This window comes from Thunnus maccoyii, chromosome 5 (assembly GCF_910596095.1).
Source record: "Thunnus maccoyii chromosome 5, fThuMac1.1, whole genome shotgun sequence".
Classification (NCBI taxonomy): domain Eukaryota; kingdom Metazoa; phylum Chordata; class Actinopteri; order Scombriformes; family Scombridae; genus Thunnus; species Thunnus maccoyii.
This window is the reverse complement of record NC_056537.1, coordinates 2,597,901-2,616,569: the sequence shown is the minus strand read 5'-3', so window position 1 is coordinate 2,616,569 and position 18,669 is coordinate 2,597,901. Positions and strand designations below refer to the sequence as shown.

The 18,669-nt window shown below is 39.2% G+C and overlaps 1 protein-coding gene across 6 annotated transcripts in view; it reads left to right on the top strand.

Annotated features, from left to right (window-relative positions):
- Positions 1-18,669, top strand: part of grm8b (glutamate receptor, metabotropic 8b) — a 161,036-nt gene that overhangs the window by 84,712 nt on the left and 57,655 nt on the right. For all 6 annotated transcript variants that reach the window (XR_006096103.1, XM_042410778.1, XM_042410779.1 and 3 more), the window contains 3 exons: positions 12,478-12,613; positions 13,477-13,631; positions 13,737-13,874. Coding sequence is in view for 5 of the 6 variants with exons in the window: in XM_042410778.1 (XP_042266712.1) it covers positions 12,478-12,613; positions 13,477-13,631; positions 13,737-13,874 (429 nt within the window). In the remaining variant the exon portion in view is untranslated. The remainder of the gene's footprint in view (positions 1-12,477; positions 12,614-13,476; positions 13,632-13,736; positions 13,875-18,669) is intronic.

The window sequence follows — 18,669 nt, the reverse complement described above, 5'->3', positions numbered from 1 at the left end:
TGGCTCCATAGCGCCTCCAAACGCAAGACCATGTTGGGACAAAGTTGTTTTTGATGTTCAGAACAAGACATTTGAGGACGTCAGTCCGGGCTTTGAGGAACAGTGACTGATATTTTTCACCATGTTTTGACATTTTATGCACCAAACAAGTAATCGATTAATCAAGAAAATAATCAGCAGCTTCATTGATAATGACACTAATACTGTTCTCATTCACTGGTTGACTCCAATTGCTTCTACTTCACTGTATTTGTTAGTTAAGCAACCATCACTGAAACTCAACACATTCTGCATTACTTTAAAGTTAAAAGCCTGCTAAGAAAGGTGAGGATTATTCCCTTTGAGTCATTGCATTTCTAGATCTTTTTAACAGAATAGCTTCAATTTTTAATTTGAAACGTCTGCAGAAAATGTATTTCATTGACAGTGACTAGAGCATTATATGGATTTATCAAGACAACAAGTAAACATGGATGGTCTCAACAGAGAAGAGTCAAACTGTCAAAATAAAAACTACCAAAAAACAAGTGACGTCACTTCTGAGAAACATTTTCAATAACATCAACCAGTTTAACAGATAAAATTCTCTTTTTATTCTTTTTTTTTTTTTTTTTAAAAGAAAAGTTGAACAATGAGCTCCAGGTATTCAGTCTGTGCCTTTCGTGTTTAATGAATTAACTCCTTCACTTCCATCCAGCGGTTTACAGCAGAGATGTTCCCGCACAGCTTAAAGTAAATCCTCGGACTGTTAGACGCAGTAGGGATTTCCTTATCTGTCTCCCAGGAAATGAGAGCACATTCCCACATTATCACGTGTGTGTGTATGTGTGTGTGTGTGTGCTGCACAGAGTATAAATTGTACATGACAACATTTCATGCAGTCTGTTAACTGATTATTTCCCTCTTTTTTTTTTTTTTTTTTACCGCAAGTTAATTTAGTGGATTTGAGAGCAGCAAGAGAAGCCAGAGCGGCTGATTTTCCACTTTGGCTTCCTTCTGTTGGAAAAGTCTCAGCTGAGGCTAAACCTCGTTAAATTCATGTTGCGTCTGTCCATCTTCATTATTTCCACATTTATCTGCAGTGGTCCCTTCAGGAAGCTCCAGAGAGCCTCCTTCTGTTTTTTCACACTCTCCTTGGCCTCCATCATACAGACGAATGTGGTTATTATGACAGTTAAAGGGCGAATGAGAGGAAAGAATATGTGCAGTTTTCATGTAATGTACTTAACTAATAATGTAGTGTTACAATATTTATTGAAAGTAGCCATGCAAAAGAAATGAAATGAATATTTAATGTAACTACAAATGGCTATTCGCCTTTGTGTCCTTGCTCCTGTTGTGGTTGAAACATGAAACAGTGGAAATACAAATACTGAAAGAAGCTAAAACAAGTTTCAGTTTGAGTGTGAACACTGAATGAAGCAGTGAAAGCAGCTGGACTGTCATTTGAAGAGCAAGAGAAGAAAGCAGCAATTAATGAAACATAATAGTCATAGAAAAATACAAACAATAATTTTATTCTCCAGAGAAGCTTGGGTTGCAACAAAGTGAATGTGCACGGGTTTGTATTTGTACCAACATGATTATGGTATTTTTTCTTTTACACTTGAAGAAAGACAAAATTGAAAAGCTGAAAAATCAAATAATGTATCAAATAATGTTCATGAGTGTAGGAGCAACGCTTTTGTGCCTCCATTTACTTTTAATCCTGTCACCTCCTTCTTTTGTAATAAGAGACATAAAAACCCATCGCTGGAGCTGAACCTTAAAGGGGGACATGTTATGCTTCTTGTGATTTTGTGTTATTTTATATCCTGTTATGATGTCGGATGTTAAACATGGTCAAAGTTCCAAAACTTGAGGTAAACATATGCAGCAAGGCTCCCTGTAAGTCAAAAGTCAGGGCTTCAACCTGCTCTGAACGCTTCGTTTGCAAGGTTACCTCTACTTCCTGCTCATGATGACGTCACATGTGAGGTTGAACATGTGTGGAAGTTTCCATTTCTAGTAAAGAATGAGAAAAGGAAGTGAAATCCTCCTACTACTGTTTGTTTACGTAACCTCCCAACCACATTTTTGTCTGAAAAGCTCTGACCCTGATATTTTTACCCTAACCATCTCACTCCTCATGCCTAAATCTAACCAACCTAACCAACGAAGACAACGAGTACCAGCCAATCAGAAGCAGAGGGTTGGAAAAAATAAAGCTCCCGAGACGTTTCCTGAAGCTGAACAATCAGAACAGAGTGGGTTTATCGGTAGGAGGGGCTTAAAGAGACAGGAGCTAAAACGGCCTGTTTCAAATCATAAAACCTTTCAATAAACTGGCAGCCATGATGATGATAATATAGTGAACAGAATATTAATTTTGCATCATTACTTTTGTATTTTATTTAAAATTAAGACATTATGATTGAAGGTCAAATAAATATTTCTCTCCTTGTGAAGGAAGTCAGATTGTCTGTTCAGGACTCGTAAGACGGCTCTGAACCCATATATTTCGTTTGTACCTCAGAAAATTAATAAATGCCACAGATTTTCTTAACTCTGAAGAACGAGGGCAGGGGATTTGTTGACAATATGAAAAATATAGAACATCAGCCCAGATAGCTACGGAAGTGGGCCACTTCAGGCAGTGATGTGTTACTGCTGGCCTTCTTCTGGCCTGGATGATAAAATGACAATAGCAAATATGGCCCAAATATCCCAAATCAAATGTTTGGTAAAGATGCGGTTCTCTCAGGTATTTGTATTCTGGATGTGGGCCAGTTCTGGTTTATCTGGTTTGTTCTTGGTCGACATATGGTTTGCTTGTGGCCCAGATCTGGGGAAACAGGAGCGGACCGCCCCAGGTGCCGTCATTCCACGCGCGGTATGTGGGCCAGATGAAAGCGCCGAAAGTGTCGGGTGTGGGCCACAGCAATTTCGCTATGTGGGAGACTTATTCTTTGAAATGATGAAATTAGATTGAGGAACTAAAGGTTTTCATCCTCACAGAGCAGCAGCGGGAGAATCTCAGCTGTGGTACCTTTTAAGGAGGAAAAACATCAGTAATATTTGACAGGTGACTGACTGGTAGTTACCTGCTGCAATACACAGTGTAGCTGTCAGCCATACATGATGCAATAACACCTTGTGGTGTTGTATTGATAGAGCTGTGTTCATAGAATATAAAGAGCTGGTGGACCTCTGAGCACCTCAAAGATACTGTTAGAGAATAGAAAGAGAAGTCAAATGTTCCTGAAGAGATTCAATCAATACGGGGTCACCAAACAAAGAACATTTACATTAAACAGTCAAACACTCTTGTCTTAGATTAAACCATTTATTGCAATAAATGGAAATAAGGTTTAGCTTGATGCTGACGGCTCCGCGCTAAGATGCTCTCTGGATTAGCCAAGTAGCAGAAACCCCCCCCGTCGTTATATAACAGAGGGGGCCCAAAGCAAGACATTGAATTGCAGATTACGTTTGAGCCACATTAAGACTCAGGGAGTCATATTTAAACGGACCGCTTGTTGAGAGGATGGCTGTGATTGGTGTGTGACTGATTAGAGGCGCTTATTCAGTCATCAGACTGTCAGCTGATTACAACCGGGGGGGGGGGGGGGGGGGGGGGGGGGCATGACTAACGCTATGCTTCAGATGTTCATGTTATACAAAAGATGAATAATATACAGATGTAAATGTAGAAACATAAAAAAATATGACAAGGAGAGAGACTTAAAGGTCTGATTTATTCCATGTTGAGTCTTATTTTTAGTTCTGTCCAACATTTCTATCAGTGGAATTAACATCTGATCAGCGTGATGATGACTGATGGGAATTACTGACAAAAACATGAATCTAAAGAACACACTAAATGTCTGAATGTTAGTGCAAGATAGGGCTGCAACTTCTTTATCGATTAGTCTTTTGATTTTCTCGAATAATTAATTAATTCTTTTGTCTATAAATGTCAGAATATAGTGAAAAATGCTCCTTGTAGTTCCTGGTGATGTCTTCAGATGTCTCGTTTTATCTGATCAACAGTCCAAAATTTTAAAGGTATTCACATTTCTATCATGCATGACAAAGAAAAGCTTCATATCCTCACATTTGAGAAGCTGCAACCAGAAAATTTGTAGCATTTTTTGCTTTAAAAATGACTAAAAGGATTATTAGATTATTAAAATAGTTGCCGATTTATCGTTGACTAATCGTTGCAGCTCTAGTGCAAGATAGACATTTGAGTTTCTGTTGCTTCTTACAAACAAACAGAACTTTGTGTAATGAAGAAAATGTTCAGAGTAATGTTTGACATTTCTGTCAGAAATTAACGTTTTACCAACAAAATGTGTTTGTTTAGTGATTTAAGTAGATTGACGTTGAGGCAGCAGCGTCAGTTTGATGTCGTTTCTCCTTTGTTTCGACCTCGTCAAGTCGAGGTCAGTGGAACAACAAACGCTGAATGATCCGACCTGACACGCTGCCAGTCACTAAAACCCAGTCAAAGTTGGCTGAACTCCATTTTTTTTTTTTACAGTCTTTTTAGCATCAAATTCCCTCTTTGTGTTTCCTCGGACAGTGTTTCCCTGTTGATCTGCAGATGGAAGTATAGTAACAAAAAGAGGAACTTTGGCACTAAAAAGACTGTAACGTTGAAAGATATCTACTTGATTTAACTCATTTGGACGCTGAAGCTTCATATTAGCTTCAGATAAACTTTTAAATACATTTTTGCACAGAAGGAGGACTGTGGATTTTGTCCTCCATCACTTCCATTGTAAGGTCATTATGAAGGGATCTTCTAGTGGTCAGTATGAACAGGAGGAACGATTACAGCAAGAAAAACAGGTTTCACTGCTCATTTGGGCTCCTGACTGTTGTTGGAGCCCAAAAATTGTGAACTTGTCCTTTAACCAAATACGCTACACAACTGTGACACAACTTTTATTATCATTTTACACTGAAATTCATTTTGCATACTTCAATTAAGCAGTGCTTCAGTCTAACCAAACATTAACCACATATAATGTATCCATCAACTGTAACGTATTTGTTTTGTTTTGATGGAAGTTTGAGACGGATCGTGGGATGTCAGTTATTTAATCTCGAGGTTGCTGTCTGGTGATGTGAAGCCCTGCTGCGTAGCAGAAAACACCTCCTGCTGCCTTTATTACACAAAATCATAATCATGTATAATGACTTTCTCACTTCTTTATTATTTCTCAAGCGAGAGGGAAACATAATTCAAATCGATTAATTAAATTAGCCTCTTTTAAAGAGCTAATTTGAAGCTGTAGTGGAGATAATGGATCTCAGATTGAAATGTTCAGGAGAAGTGTGATTTGTTTTGTCCTCTGCTGAGTCTCTGTGGTGAACTGACAAACATGGCGGCTACACATGTGCTTCACTGATAATCTTCTCTTCATGTAGGTACAAAAACATTTAATGTTAATAAAGTCAATCTGAGTTGAAGTCATGATTAGTACACAAACCTGGATTATTAACCAGGCAACTGTCCAGAGCCGCCATCTTTAATCCGTATCATTCAGCTCTACGTTACTTTATTGATCCTAAATTAGTTAGAAATTTGCAGCAGTGAAGTACAACCTTGTGTTCCTGGTCTTGAAGAAGGACTTGCAGACAGAAAACTGTGTGACAGGTGTTATTACTCCATCATAGAGGAGTGCTGTAAGGCTGCAACCAACTATTACTTTCATCATCAGTTATTTTCTTTCTTTAATGGTTTCTAAAGCACTAAATGTCTTCGCTCCAGTCTGCATTGCAGAGCTACTAAAACCACATCCGATACCTCGCTGCTGCTGCTGCTGCTGCTGCTCTCACAGCGTCTCTGCTTACGCTCCCAGAATCTGAAACACTTTACCAGCAGAAATGAAAGAGGCGACCTCAGTGATCACTTTTAAAAGCTACATAAAAACCTACAGACTGGCCTTCGATTAACTTCCTCCCCAACACGTGTTTATTATTTATTTATTGTCTTATCTTTATGTATTTTAATGTTTTTTTCTTATGTGTTACAACCACTGTATGAAAAATGTTACACAAATAAACTTTATTTATCCTTTGATTGTTCAGTGTGTAAAATGTCAGAACATAGAGGGAAATGCCAACTCTTATTCCCTGAAGCCCAAATTAACATATTCACATGACTTGTTTTGTCTGACTAACAGTCAAAAACACAAAGATGTTGAGTTTAGTATACTACCAGCAAATATCACATGAATTTTGGGGCATTTTTGCTTTTAAAAATATCTGAAATTATTAATAAATTATAAAAATTGTTGACATTTGATCTTCTGTCATGGACTAATCAACCAATCATTTCAGGTCTTGAGTTCTACTGTATATGATGGACATTAATAGAACCATGTTAGTACCCTAAAAAGCTTAGATAACAGTTTGTGGTGTGTTCATGTGCACTTTACAACAGTCATTAAATGGAAGTAATTACATATACAGTAGCTGTTGAGGTCAATAAAGGCCTCGGCCACAAAAGGAAAACAGTCACCTCTTTAAAGTCCAAGTTTTCTGTCGATTTTACAAAGAAAACCGTTTTTCGTGGCACTAAAACGTGACATCACAGGTCATTTTCAGGGCAGCAACATCAGCGTCCTCCTGAGGTTTCATTACAGACGGTGATGAATGTCTCCTGCGGCGGCGTCTTCATTTAAACACGTCAGGATTTAAATATGAACACTAAAGTGAGCGTTATCTCACGCTCTGTACGCTGCACCTCGTTATTTGCATCAGTCTACAAACTGGAACTGATTTACATTAATGAGCAGCACAGAGACAAATTTAAAAAAACCTCGACTCTGGAGCAGTGATGGAAGAATATTCAGATCCTTTACTGCTGTAGAAGTATCAATACAGCGATGTAGAAATGGTTCTACCAGTCCACCAGAGACCCTCAGCTGTTCTCTATTGATATTCATGGATAGATTGAAGAGGAATCTGTAGGTGGACAGACGGTGGATGTTCTGTAAATATCTAACATACTAAAATGATTCGACGGTGTCAGTCTGTCAGATTTTTGCTGGTTTTCACTTGTATGTTTGAAGGTTTGAAATGTCAGTGTGACATATCGAAGAGAGGGTTTTGTTTCTGTGTTTTTCCCTCCTGTGTTCTCAGCTTGCTTTTTCCCTCTACGCCTGACCTGCATTAGTCTCGTTAGCCCTGCCCCGCTTCCCCCGTGTTCCCCAGCCAATCAGTGCCTTTCCTGTTCTCCTGCTCCACCTGCACTTCATCCCCTCATCGGTTTAGTTTATATGTCAGTCCTGGTTTTCAGTTACGTTTTGTCGGAACCTCTGTTCTGTTTGTTCTGCGTCAGTTCAGTTTAGTTTTACTTTGCCTGCACTCGAGCCGGAATAAAGATGTTATTCTTCAGTTTCGCTCTGCTTGCAGTTTCCTACGTTTGGGTCCAGCTGCTCCACTACAAAGCATTACAAGACAAAGTCCTGCATAAAAAATCCTTTTACAGTAAAAGTACATAAGTATTATGAGCTCGATGTAGTTAAAGTATTGCAGTAAAAGGAGTAGTTTGGTCCCTCTGACTGATATATTCTGTCATATCAGAAAACACTTGTGTGGATCAGGAGGGCAGAACAGATATTGTTTAATTTGGAGGATTTGTTGATCAAATCAATATCTGCAGCAGCTTTCAGGTGTGTGGAATTTATTCTTTGTCAGCAGTTCAGCCAGCAGCTTTCAGTGTTTTTAAATGGTCATTTCATCCAAATCGAGTCAACGACACAACAGATCAGTCGCCCAAAAAACGAGCTATAGTTAGTTTGATTGACGGCTGCCGTCTAGCGGTCGTAGTAACTGTGAGGTGGAGCAGCAGTGGAGGTCACATGACGTATATATATGTGGACAGATTTCCTCATTCAGAGGAGGAGGGTGGATGGAGGCTTTAACCCAACAGTGGATTCCTGTTCCCAACCTAACCTTAACCCCCGTGGTTATTATTGTCTGGATCAGGTCTGCTTTCTGTTCCCAGAGTCCAAACTAAACCTTGAGAAGCAGCGTTCAGTTTTTATGCTCCACATATCTGAACAAACTCCCAGAAAACTGCAGGTCTGCTGCAACTCTCAGTTCTTTAAATCACAGCTGAAGACTTTTCTGTTTGCCGCCTTTCATTAAACCACATTAAGGGTTAATATTTTACACTGCACTGTTACTTTTATTCTCTTGTTTTATCTGTTTTATTCCCTTTTTATTTCCAAATTTAACACTTTTTAATTGTTTTTATATGTCTTTTTACTTGTGTTGCTTTTATATTCTGTTTTAATGCCTTTCATGCTCTATGTAAAGCACTTTGAATTACCTTGTTGTTGAAATGTGCTTTACAAATAAACTTGCCTTGCCTTTTGTTGCCATGACGATGAAGGTGGCCTAACTTAAAGGAAGTAGTAACTTTAACCCACCACATGTTTCTCTAACCTTAACAAAGTGATCATTTTAACCCCAAACCATCATCTTTCATTATTGATTAATAGTGATGTGTGACAGTTTTATAAAATATATGCAGATGATGTCGTCCTGCTGATTACTGCTGATAGAGACGCCAGATTAGAAAACGCTGCTATGTGTCGTTCTGGAGTCACATGATCAAAACCACGTATCTGCTCGTTTAATGTGGAGGATTTGTTGGAAAGATCACAAATAAAATATCTTTTCCCGTTCTCTCCCGTCTGATGGTACGTTTACCGTCGACTGTGATCTGACTTGAGATTTGTTTTTGACCTCCAGCTGTCAAAAAAAAAAAAAAACTGGAATAAAATTCAATGAAAAGCACAAAAAAACCCTTTCGCTTAGACGTGAGATGATAGCGCTGCCGTCATGCTCTCAGCAGCCTGACCTTCAAGATACATAATCCCCAACCCTCACTTTCAAAAAAAAAAAGACCACGGACACGAGTGATGCTGCAGCTGCAATCTGATGGCCTGATGGACCTGTGTAATGCAGCAATGAGTCCAGAATGGAATCAATTTTAGTCTGAAAGCGTCTGACTGAAGACGTGTCTTCGGGGAGCGACTGTAGACGGCCTCTCGGCTCGCTGTGGGCGCTGTGATGATGATAATGGAAGCGAGGTCTTAAATGGTTTTATCTCCATCCTTCACCCCGCAGCCTCTGAGATCGGAGTGAAAAGACGAGATGTGAACTCACACGGCTCTTCTTCTTTCTCCAACAGAGATAAAACTTCAACTCTGTGACATTTCTCTAATATTATACAGTATTTTTTTTTTTATACTACACAGCTGTTTCTACAATGACGGTGACACTTGACTTTACAGGTCAGTCATTTTTAAACAGTTTCCTGGAAAGAACAATGTTTGTTCCAAATGAAATAATTCTTTCAAGGAAACTCAGAGTATTTCAGGAACCACAGATATACAAAATAAGTGTTACTGAAGTGAAATTGAGCTTTTTTTTTTACTGTACTTTTTTATCCAGTTTTCAGCTCTTACCTGACATTTATTTTTCCACTGATGTTACTTTTTATGGAGCCTCCAAAGTCCCAAAAGGATTACGCAAGATCCATATCTTGTGTAAAAAAGATAATAGCTTGTGCACATAACATAAAAATATGATCTATCAAGACTTTTGGGGAACCTGTATTTGTTTTTTTTGATGGATAATTACAGTATATTACAATTTGGCTGCTAATTCTGGTGATTTTCTCCTTTTTTTTTTCTTGTCAATAAATCTCATGTTTGGATCCAAACCAACAATGAACTGATCTACTAACAAGTATTGTGTGTGTATCTAAAGCCTGATATATCTGATTCCTCCGCTGTTGTCCAGAAACTATTAAAGACACGTCAGTGAGTCACACCGCCTTCATCATGAAGAGTTTGATGATGTTAGTTTGTTTAAAAACGGCTCCTAAGACTAATAACAGCGATTAAAAATGAAGAAGTAATCCGTTTACAGAGCTTCGCCAGCTTGTTGTGCTACATTATAAATTTCTCAAAGAACTTCGGTACAAAGTCAAGAGGTTGTGACATGAAGATGTAAACAGAACCGTGTTCCCGCCATGGATGTATTAAGGAAAAGTGGTTACTGCGTTCAAAGATGGCGCCCGTTCATTCCTATGAAAGTTGCTCCGTGGTGCATGAAGCCAAAAACAGTCTGCCATGTTTCTGTCGTGCAGCTCTTTATAGATTTTCCAAATGTTCTCAGACCGACTGGATCAAATTCTGACCATAAAACGAGTCACTTTGCTTGGAAACATTAATTCACCTTTTTACAGCTTTTCTAATGATTGTGATGTCATGTGACGAACCTGGAAGTTATAATTACACAGTTTGGCCACAAAGTCAAATTAGCTTCACAGCTTAGCGCTGTTCATGGAGGGTTGGCTCCTGCACATGCTCAGTAGTGTCTGCTGTATAAGGAACTTATCACTGTTATTAGTCTCTGAGGCCGTTTCTACACAAACTCAGGAAATCAGGCTTTGGATACACACACAATACTTGTTAGTAGATCAGTTTATTGTTGGTTTGGATCCAAACATAAGATTTGTTGACTATATATATATATATAGATATAGATTTATATACAGTATATAAATATAGAAAATTGCCGCCTTATCCTTTAAGAGTTGTGGAGGAAGGTTGGAGATTTTATCTATCGTCACAATGAGGTCGTGATTTGAAGCAGCTCCTTTTTGCAAGTTTTTGCTCCATTTCATTCGTTACTGTTTTACCTTTAACTTCCTCCTTCTCAAACTCATCTTCCTCATCTGCTTTTAACCCCGACAACGCAGAATAAATCAGATCAATTTAAGAAAAACTCCACATCTTCTTTCTCTTTCTTGGTTTTTTGAGTAGATTTACATCGTTTATGAAGTGATCATATTCTGCAGTAGATGCTGCATGAATGAACGGATGCATTACAATAAAATGTAATATAGAATCCCACTGGTACAGTATAATCAGAGAGGTGTTAGTGATAATCTGGCAGTAATAATAAACCTCATGACCTTTTATCCCAGCAGTCACATGACGACTGCAGATAAAAGTTTAATGATCTCTGAGGTGAAACGTCACAGCAACAGGATGAAGATAAGAACAAGACGAACGGTGAAGATAATTAAAACGTTACAGCAGAGGAGAAAACAACACCACAGTCACCAGATAAAACAGGCGTGAAGATGGGAGCGAGTTGGTTTGCAGGTTTACAGATAGAAACAGACGTGTTCACATGTTTGCTGCCAGATGTTCACGGCGCTGAACAAACACACAAACCAGCAGAGCTACAGATGGTGGAGAAATGTCAGCTGGAAGCTGAAATAGAGCTCATGAAAGTTCACCATTTATGTCATGATGTGAAGCAGGAAGTTCTTGTTCTTTTTTATTTTATTTATTTGAAATGTTTAGCATCGTTAGTGACGTGTCCACAGCTGTGGGAGCTAACAGCAACTGGACAGACTTCCTGGAGAACCTGGAATTGTCAGAGCTGATTACTGTCAGGATCGAGGAAGTAGTACTTACTTTATATGAGAGAGATCTTGATAATAGTACCAGTTTAGGCATCTTAACTGGATTTGGTCTTGTATTGATGGGTTCACAGTTTGTCTGAAGACATGTTTTTCTTGCTGTAATCATTCCTCCTGTTCATACTGACCATTAGAAGATCCCTTCATAATGACCTTACAATAGAAGTGATGGAGGACAAAATCCACAGTCCTCCTTCTGTACAAAAATTTATCTAAAAGTTTATCTGCAGCTAACATGAAGCTTCAGCGTCCAAATGAGTCAAATCAAGTAGATATCTTTCAACGTTACAGTCTTTTTAGTGCCTCTTTTTGTTACTATACTTCCACCTGCAGCTCAACAGGGAAACACTGTCCGAGGAAACACAAAGAGGGAATTTGATGCTAAAAAGACTGTAAATGTGTCAGATATCCACTTGATATGACTAACTCAGACTGATGAAGCTGAATAGAAGCTTCACACAGACTTTAAATGACTGTGTGGACACACTGTGGATTTTATCCTCCATCACTTCCATTGAAAGCACATTTGAAGGATCTTTTAATATCCAGTATGAACAGGAGGAATGATTACAGCGAGGAAAACCTCTTTCACTGTTCATATGGACACCTGACTGCTGGTTTAACACACACTGGGAACATCAGGAACCTCCTTTAACTGGATGTAGTGTGTGACAGTCGTCTTTGCCAAGTTTCTCTAGAAAAAGAGATTTTAATCACAATAAGACTTTTTACCAGCTTAAATAAGGGAAAAAGAAAGAAAGACAGGATATCAGCATGATATTCTCCTGACCTGACAGATGTGGGGCGTCACAAACAAAAATGATGGTTGGTTGTGACTTGTTGTTTTTACCTCGTGTGTCATAGTGGAAAACTGCAAATCAAAAGAGTAGCAGGTCAGAATTGATTATCCTGGTTTTAAATATTCATATTCATCTCTCTCTCTCTCTCTCTCTCTCTCTGTCTGTCAGGCGGAGTGTGTATCGCTCAGTCTCTGAAGATTCCTCGAGAGCCGAGACCCGGCGAGTTCGACAAGATCATCCTCCGTCTGCTGGAGATGCCCAACGCCCGCGCCGTCATCATGTTCGCCAACGAGGACGACATCCGGTACAAACATATATACACACACACGCTGACACTGATAGATTTGTGGAGGGATTATATGTCCCATCAGACCAGGAAACACTGCAGGGTCCCTTTAGGAGGAGCTGAAGAAGACAACGGATGGATGGACATGTGTAGACATTTCACTGATTCGTTCTTTCCCTTTAAGGTTCAAGATCTTTTTAAGTTTTTACAGATTTTCACTAAGAAATGACCAGAAATGAGTAGATCAGTATAAAGTTTCACCTGGATTTTAAGTCCATAAACACCTGAGCAGAAGAGAGGGTAAAAACAGGGAAAACTCATAAATCTGCTGCTTTAACGATGATATTATGAGTCCCTGTATTTAAAAAAAAAAGTATTCTAAGAAAGACAAAAACCTCCTCCTTCTTAAATAAAAATCATCTGAAATAAGTCACGCACATGTTCAGATACATTCTTTATCTGTTTGTTCTCAGTGTTTTTAATCACCGACTGTTAAATGGAAATTAAGATAACGAGAGTCCAATTATCTGAGTGAACTGAGCCTCTCTCTCTCTCTCGCTCTCTCTCGCTCTCTCAGATAAGTGTAACAGCTGATGTTAATCTGAACTTCTGAATATCACAGAGAACAAGAGGAGACGGATGAGAATGTTAAAAAGCAGAATGATCATCTGTTGCTGTTTTAACTCGTTTATTAGGTCTGAATATCACCGCTGATTCAGTTACATCAGATAAATACTAATAATTTAACAGCAGCATCATGTTTTCAGTCTCTAGAAAGTATTTCTAGAGCTGCAGACGTCCATGCAGTTATATTTAGGTTGCAGGTGAGGACTGATTTTCCGCTTTCCCTTATCAGCCGTCTCCTTCTGTGACCCTGACAGACGAATCCTGGATGCGGCAAAACGCAACAACCTGACGGGTCACTTCCTGTGGGTGGGCTCTGACAGCTGGGGCTCTAAGATCTCTCCCGTGGTCCTGCAGGAGCGAGTGGCCGAAGGCGCCGTCACCATCCTCCCCAAGAGGGCGTCCGTGGACGGTGAGACAGGAAACGGACACACAGACAGACGTGACCACGCTTTGGAAGACGCTTTGAAGGCGATCGTCGCTGTAATAACATGTTTTTTTTTTGTTCTTCCGGCAGCGTTCGACCGTTACTTCAAGAGCCGCTCGCTGTCCAACAACCGCAGGAACGTCTGGTTCGCTGAGTTCTGGGAGGAAAACTTTGGCTGTAAACTGGGGATGCACGGCAAGAGGCCCGGCAGCCCCAAGAAATGCACAGGTAGGAAATGCAGGGGTCAAAGGTCAACAGAGTATTAATATATATGACATCATTAGATTATTAATAGTGAAGCATCAGTGTTAGAGCAGCATGTTACTGTTGTAGCTGCTGGAGGTGGAGCTAGTTTACACTACTTTATATACAGTTAGCTAGTTTAGTCCAGTGGTTCCCAACCTAGGGGTCGGGCCCCTCCAAAGGGTCAGCAGATAAATCTGAGGGGTCGTGAGATGATTAATGGGAGAGGAAAGAAGAAAAAACAAAGTTCTGATACACAAATCTGTTTTCAGTTTTTGGACTTTTTCTCTAATCTTTGATTTTTGCTGAAATATTGGATCATTTGAACATTTATTGAAATGAAAGCATGTGAGAAGTTTAGAGGGAAAAATCACTATTTGGTGGAGCTGTTAACAACTCATAGACATGTGAAATGTGACCCCGACTACACACTGCTTTTTGTAAGACGTCAAAAGCCAAAAAGGTTGGAAACCACTGGTTTCATCTTTAACAATGTGTTGGATTTTAAAAGCTTGTTATATTATCCATTGTGTCAAATCTTCATCTGAAAAGTAACTAAAGCTGTCAAATAAATGTAGTGGAGTAGAAAGTACAATATTTCCCTCTGAGATGTAGAAAGTAGCATCACATGGAAATACTCAAGTAAAGTACAAGTACCTCAAACTACTTGGAGTAAATGTACTTAGTTACTTTCCACCGCTGCCTTTACTTCTCTACCTCCTTCTTTTCTTTCTTTCCTTTGCTATCTTCTCCTTTTTGTCTCCTCCTTACCTTCTGTACTTCTCCTTTCCATTTTTCCTCCTCCTTTCTTTCAGTGACTCCTTTTTCTCGTCCTCTATCTCCTTCTTTCCTCTTGTACCTTCTTCTTTTCAGCCTTCACTACCTCCTCTCTTTCCTTCTCTACGCCGGCTTTCTTTCTCCACCTCCTCCTTCCTTTCTCTCTCTTTCTCTCTCCACCTGAATCTTTCCTCTCTCTATCTTCTGCTTGTCTCTCTGTGAGCCAGCTGTGGGTCAAAGAAACAGTTGCAGCTTCTTAAGCCCTTTGAAGCCCTTTGAGGCTGATTTATGATTTCCGGCTACATGAATCAAATTGACAGGACTTCACCGAGAAAGTTAATCATTTATTTTCCTTCGTATGAACACGTGAACTCTCTTCTGCAGCACCACACACACACACACACACACACACACACACACACACACACACACACACACACACACACACACACACACACACACACAGCACTAATCCTCTCCCTGAAGCAAAAACCAAAATCACATCAGTTCCTCAGCCTTCAATCTTCTCTCACCCTGCAGTCAGAAGCCCCCAAAACTGCCAAACTGTATATATTAAGAGGCTGGGCCTTTGGAAAGTTAATTGGTTTGGGTCGACAGATATGGAGATGATTCCAGTCAAAGAATCAGGACAGGAGAGAGGATCTGCAGCTTAGGGGGCTTTGTTGTAGAGGTATATTTGCCACAGTAGGACACTGATTAGGCTGAGTGAGTGTGTGTGGTCTGCAAGGGAGAAATAACAATATATATATATATATATATATATATATATATAAGAATAACAGAGACGTGAGTTCACATACTTTCAAAGCAATAAAGCCATGTACTGTAGCCCTTTAAATCTGAATCAAAGGCAAATATAACTCTAAGCAGATGATTCATAAATGTATGAAACCCCCAACAGCAGAACTTAATTAAGAGCTTTCAGATCACTAAACGTATTTAAAGACTGTAGCTCATTGATAAACTAACTCAAACTAGCAGCCCTGCGGTGAAATGCTGCATGACAACACTGAGGGAACATCAAAGCAACGTACATTCTGGTCATTTACGCACGACGGTAGGAAAACTGGCTCCGCTGCTCTGTCTGTGATGACGTCAGCGTTAATCAACCTGCTCGTTAAAGCTCGGCAGGGTTTCTCATACGTGTGATCTGAGGAGGCTCGGAGAGGTTTCAGGAGCAGAAACAGGAAGTAAAGATGGTTTCATTCTGTGCTGTGGAGCTTTGTTTGTAGCTCCTGATGGAGATAAAGATACTTTATCAGTGATGGAAAAAGTTCTCTTTACTTCAGTAAAGGTACTAATACCACAGTGTTAAAATACTGCATTACAAGCAAAAGTCCTGCATTCAAAATACTACAGAAGTAGGAAGTGAAAAGTATTTACAGTATCAAAAGTGTCAAAAGTAAAAGTTCTTCTCCTGTGACTGATCTGTTATTATATATGACATTATCAGATTGTTAATGCATCGATGCATAAGAAGCATGTTACTGTTGTAGCTACTTTACATACATATACATGTTTATACATATTTATGTTTTTTAATGTAAAATCTTACTCTGAAAAGTAATCAGCTGAATGAAAAGAGAAACATTTCCCTCTGTGTATAAAGTAAAAATGTAAATTAGCATAAAATGGAAAAACTAAAGTAAAAGACTTCAAATTTAGACTACAGTACAGTTAACACTCCACGATAAGTCAAATTAATTTGATTAATTCAATTTTTTTGTTTTTGCAAGATGTGTAAAATGTCTCAAAATGTAAAAATCAAGTTATTATGACAAAAATGTTACTGTTAGGATAGCATCCTGCTACACAGACTCTGAACAACAACCCACATTAGCTTCCTGCTAAAGTCTCCTTCTTATCTAACTTACAAACATGAACACGTCTCGTCCTGCAGCTTGTTGAACGAGACACCAAACAAACATTCACCAGGGAAAAGTGCACCGCTAACACCAATTAGCAGCTAGATAGCTGTTAGCCGCAAACACCAGTTAGCAGCTAGATAGCTATTAGCTGCTCAGCTGCAGCACATTAAATGCAATTCATTTTAATAATATATACTGTAACTATTACCAATATATATTAATTGACATTATTTTTGACTGTAAAGAGGGATGATTAAATGTGATTTCAGGTGAAGCTCTGTGAAGGTTCAAACAACAGAGCAACATCTTCTCTTCTTCCGTCTGTAGACAACACAACACTCGACTCTCATTTCATTTGATACCAATAATTAAACTCCTGTATCTAACGTTTGTGATTACAGACACTTGTTCATATTCATTGATACACTCGAGATGATTACATAAACGCAGGATTAATTACTGAAGGCTGTCAGAGACGCTCCGTGTCGCAGGGTCGAGAACTCAAACCCCAAAATGATCATCCAGCATGTTAACTGGCTGTCAGGAATCCAACACATGAACATAAATGTACATCTGTTACTGCAGTAAAAGTACCAATACAACAAAGTACAAATACTCCATCACAAGTAAAAGTACATCACTGAAACTTCCATCACTGACAACTGTGATGAAACAACATTGATGTCTTTTGGTTGCTTGCAGTGTTTATGTCTTTATTCTTCTGTTTTAACTATTGATGCAGGTGAACTGTGTGATGCTCATCAGTAGTTTAGGTAGAAGATGTTTTTACTGCTGTGTGCTTTCTCTCACAGTTAGCAGGACGATGTTTTATTCATATTATTCATGTGCGGTTTTTGTTTGGACCCTCTTAGATAAATATTGTATGAGTAAAAGAGGACTAAGATGTGTTAATAATGATGGTAACATACAGTATGTGCTGTTAGATTTGTCCTCGACTGTGTTGTGATTATTTCATGTCACTTCCACCTAAGAGTTGCAACTTTGGAAACAGGTTTAAAAAGTAAAAATTCATCCTGCAGCAAGAAAAATATGTTGTGATCCTGATAGGCAGATGAGTCCTTGAGAATTATGTAAATGTTGTTCACTGAACTTCTGGGTTTATTTTTCCTTTTTTTAAAAAAGATCATCAGGGATTTATTTTTCAGAAAAATGGATGCTTAGTTTTGTGACTTGAATGTTATGAGAATAGCTGAAGGGGAATAAACCGCAGCTCAGGAGAAAAGTGATTCAACTTGTCAGCTGTTCTGTTTCTACGTTATGATGAAAAGTGGCTTCCTCTACTTCTTACCTTGTTTAAAGTCATCATGGATTCAGGCTTCAGCTGAAAGCAGATGCACAGATGTAAATTAGAAGCTTAACAAGCTCTCTCTCTGATGACGACTGCTGAGTCTCTCCGTGCTGACTGCAGAGTCCATGCAGCAGGACTGTAATCCTGCCTGATTCAGGAGGACTTTCTCTGTAAAACAGGGGGCCACTGAGGGCCAAATCCTTTACAAAACGTTTACAAAGTTCGACACGCAAAACAGGATTTGCGGGAAGGTGCTGGGTAAATACAAGCGGACGTCAGCCTCCCCCCTCCAGCTGCAGACAGAGGTGAAACAGCCGGAAAAAAAAAAAACAGCATCAGCGCTCCGAGAACAGCCGCTGCTGTGATAACGCTGCAAGTCTTTACCTGAGCTCAGTGGACGGCTTTGATCGGTCTGCTGCTGTCAGGACGCTGCGCTGAACTCATTGTGTTAGAAGCTCCAGAGTCCACCTGTGTGTGTGTGTGTGTGTGTGTGTGTGTCTTCCTCTCACAGCTGTAAAGAGTTGTGAGCTCTGAATTGATGCAGGAGTGTTGATGTCACGTCTGAAGATAATAAAGGTGCAAATACTCAAGAAAATATGTTAATCACCACAGAAATATTTAAATGGACAATCTTTTTTAATCTTTATTATATTTAGTGTTATCTAAACAGACACAAAATGTGTCTTTAAATACATCAGAGTCAATGAATAAAATCATAGAATTACATCCAACAGAGAACCACCCAATCATTGTCTAGATCCAAAAAAATATGTGAAATAAAATGTGTTTATTAACATATTAACAC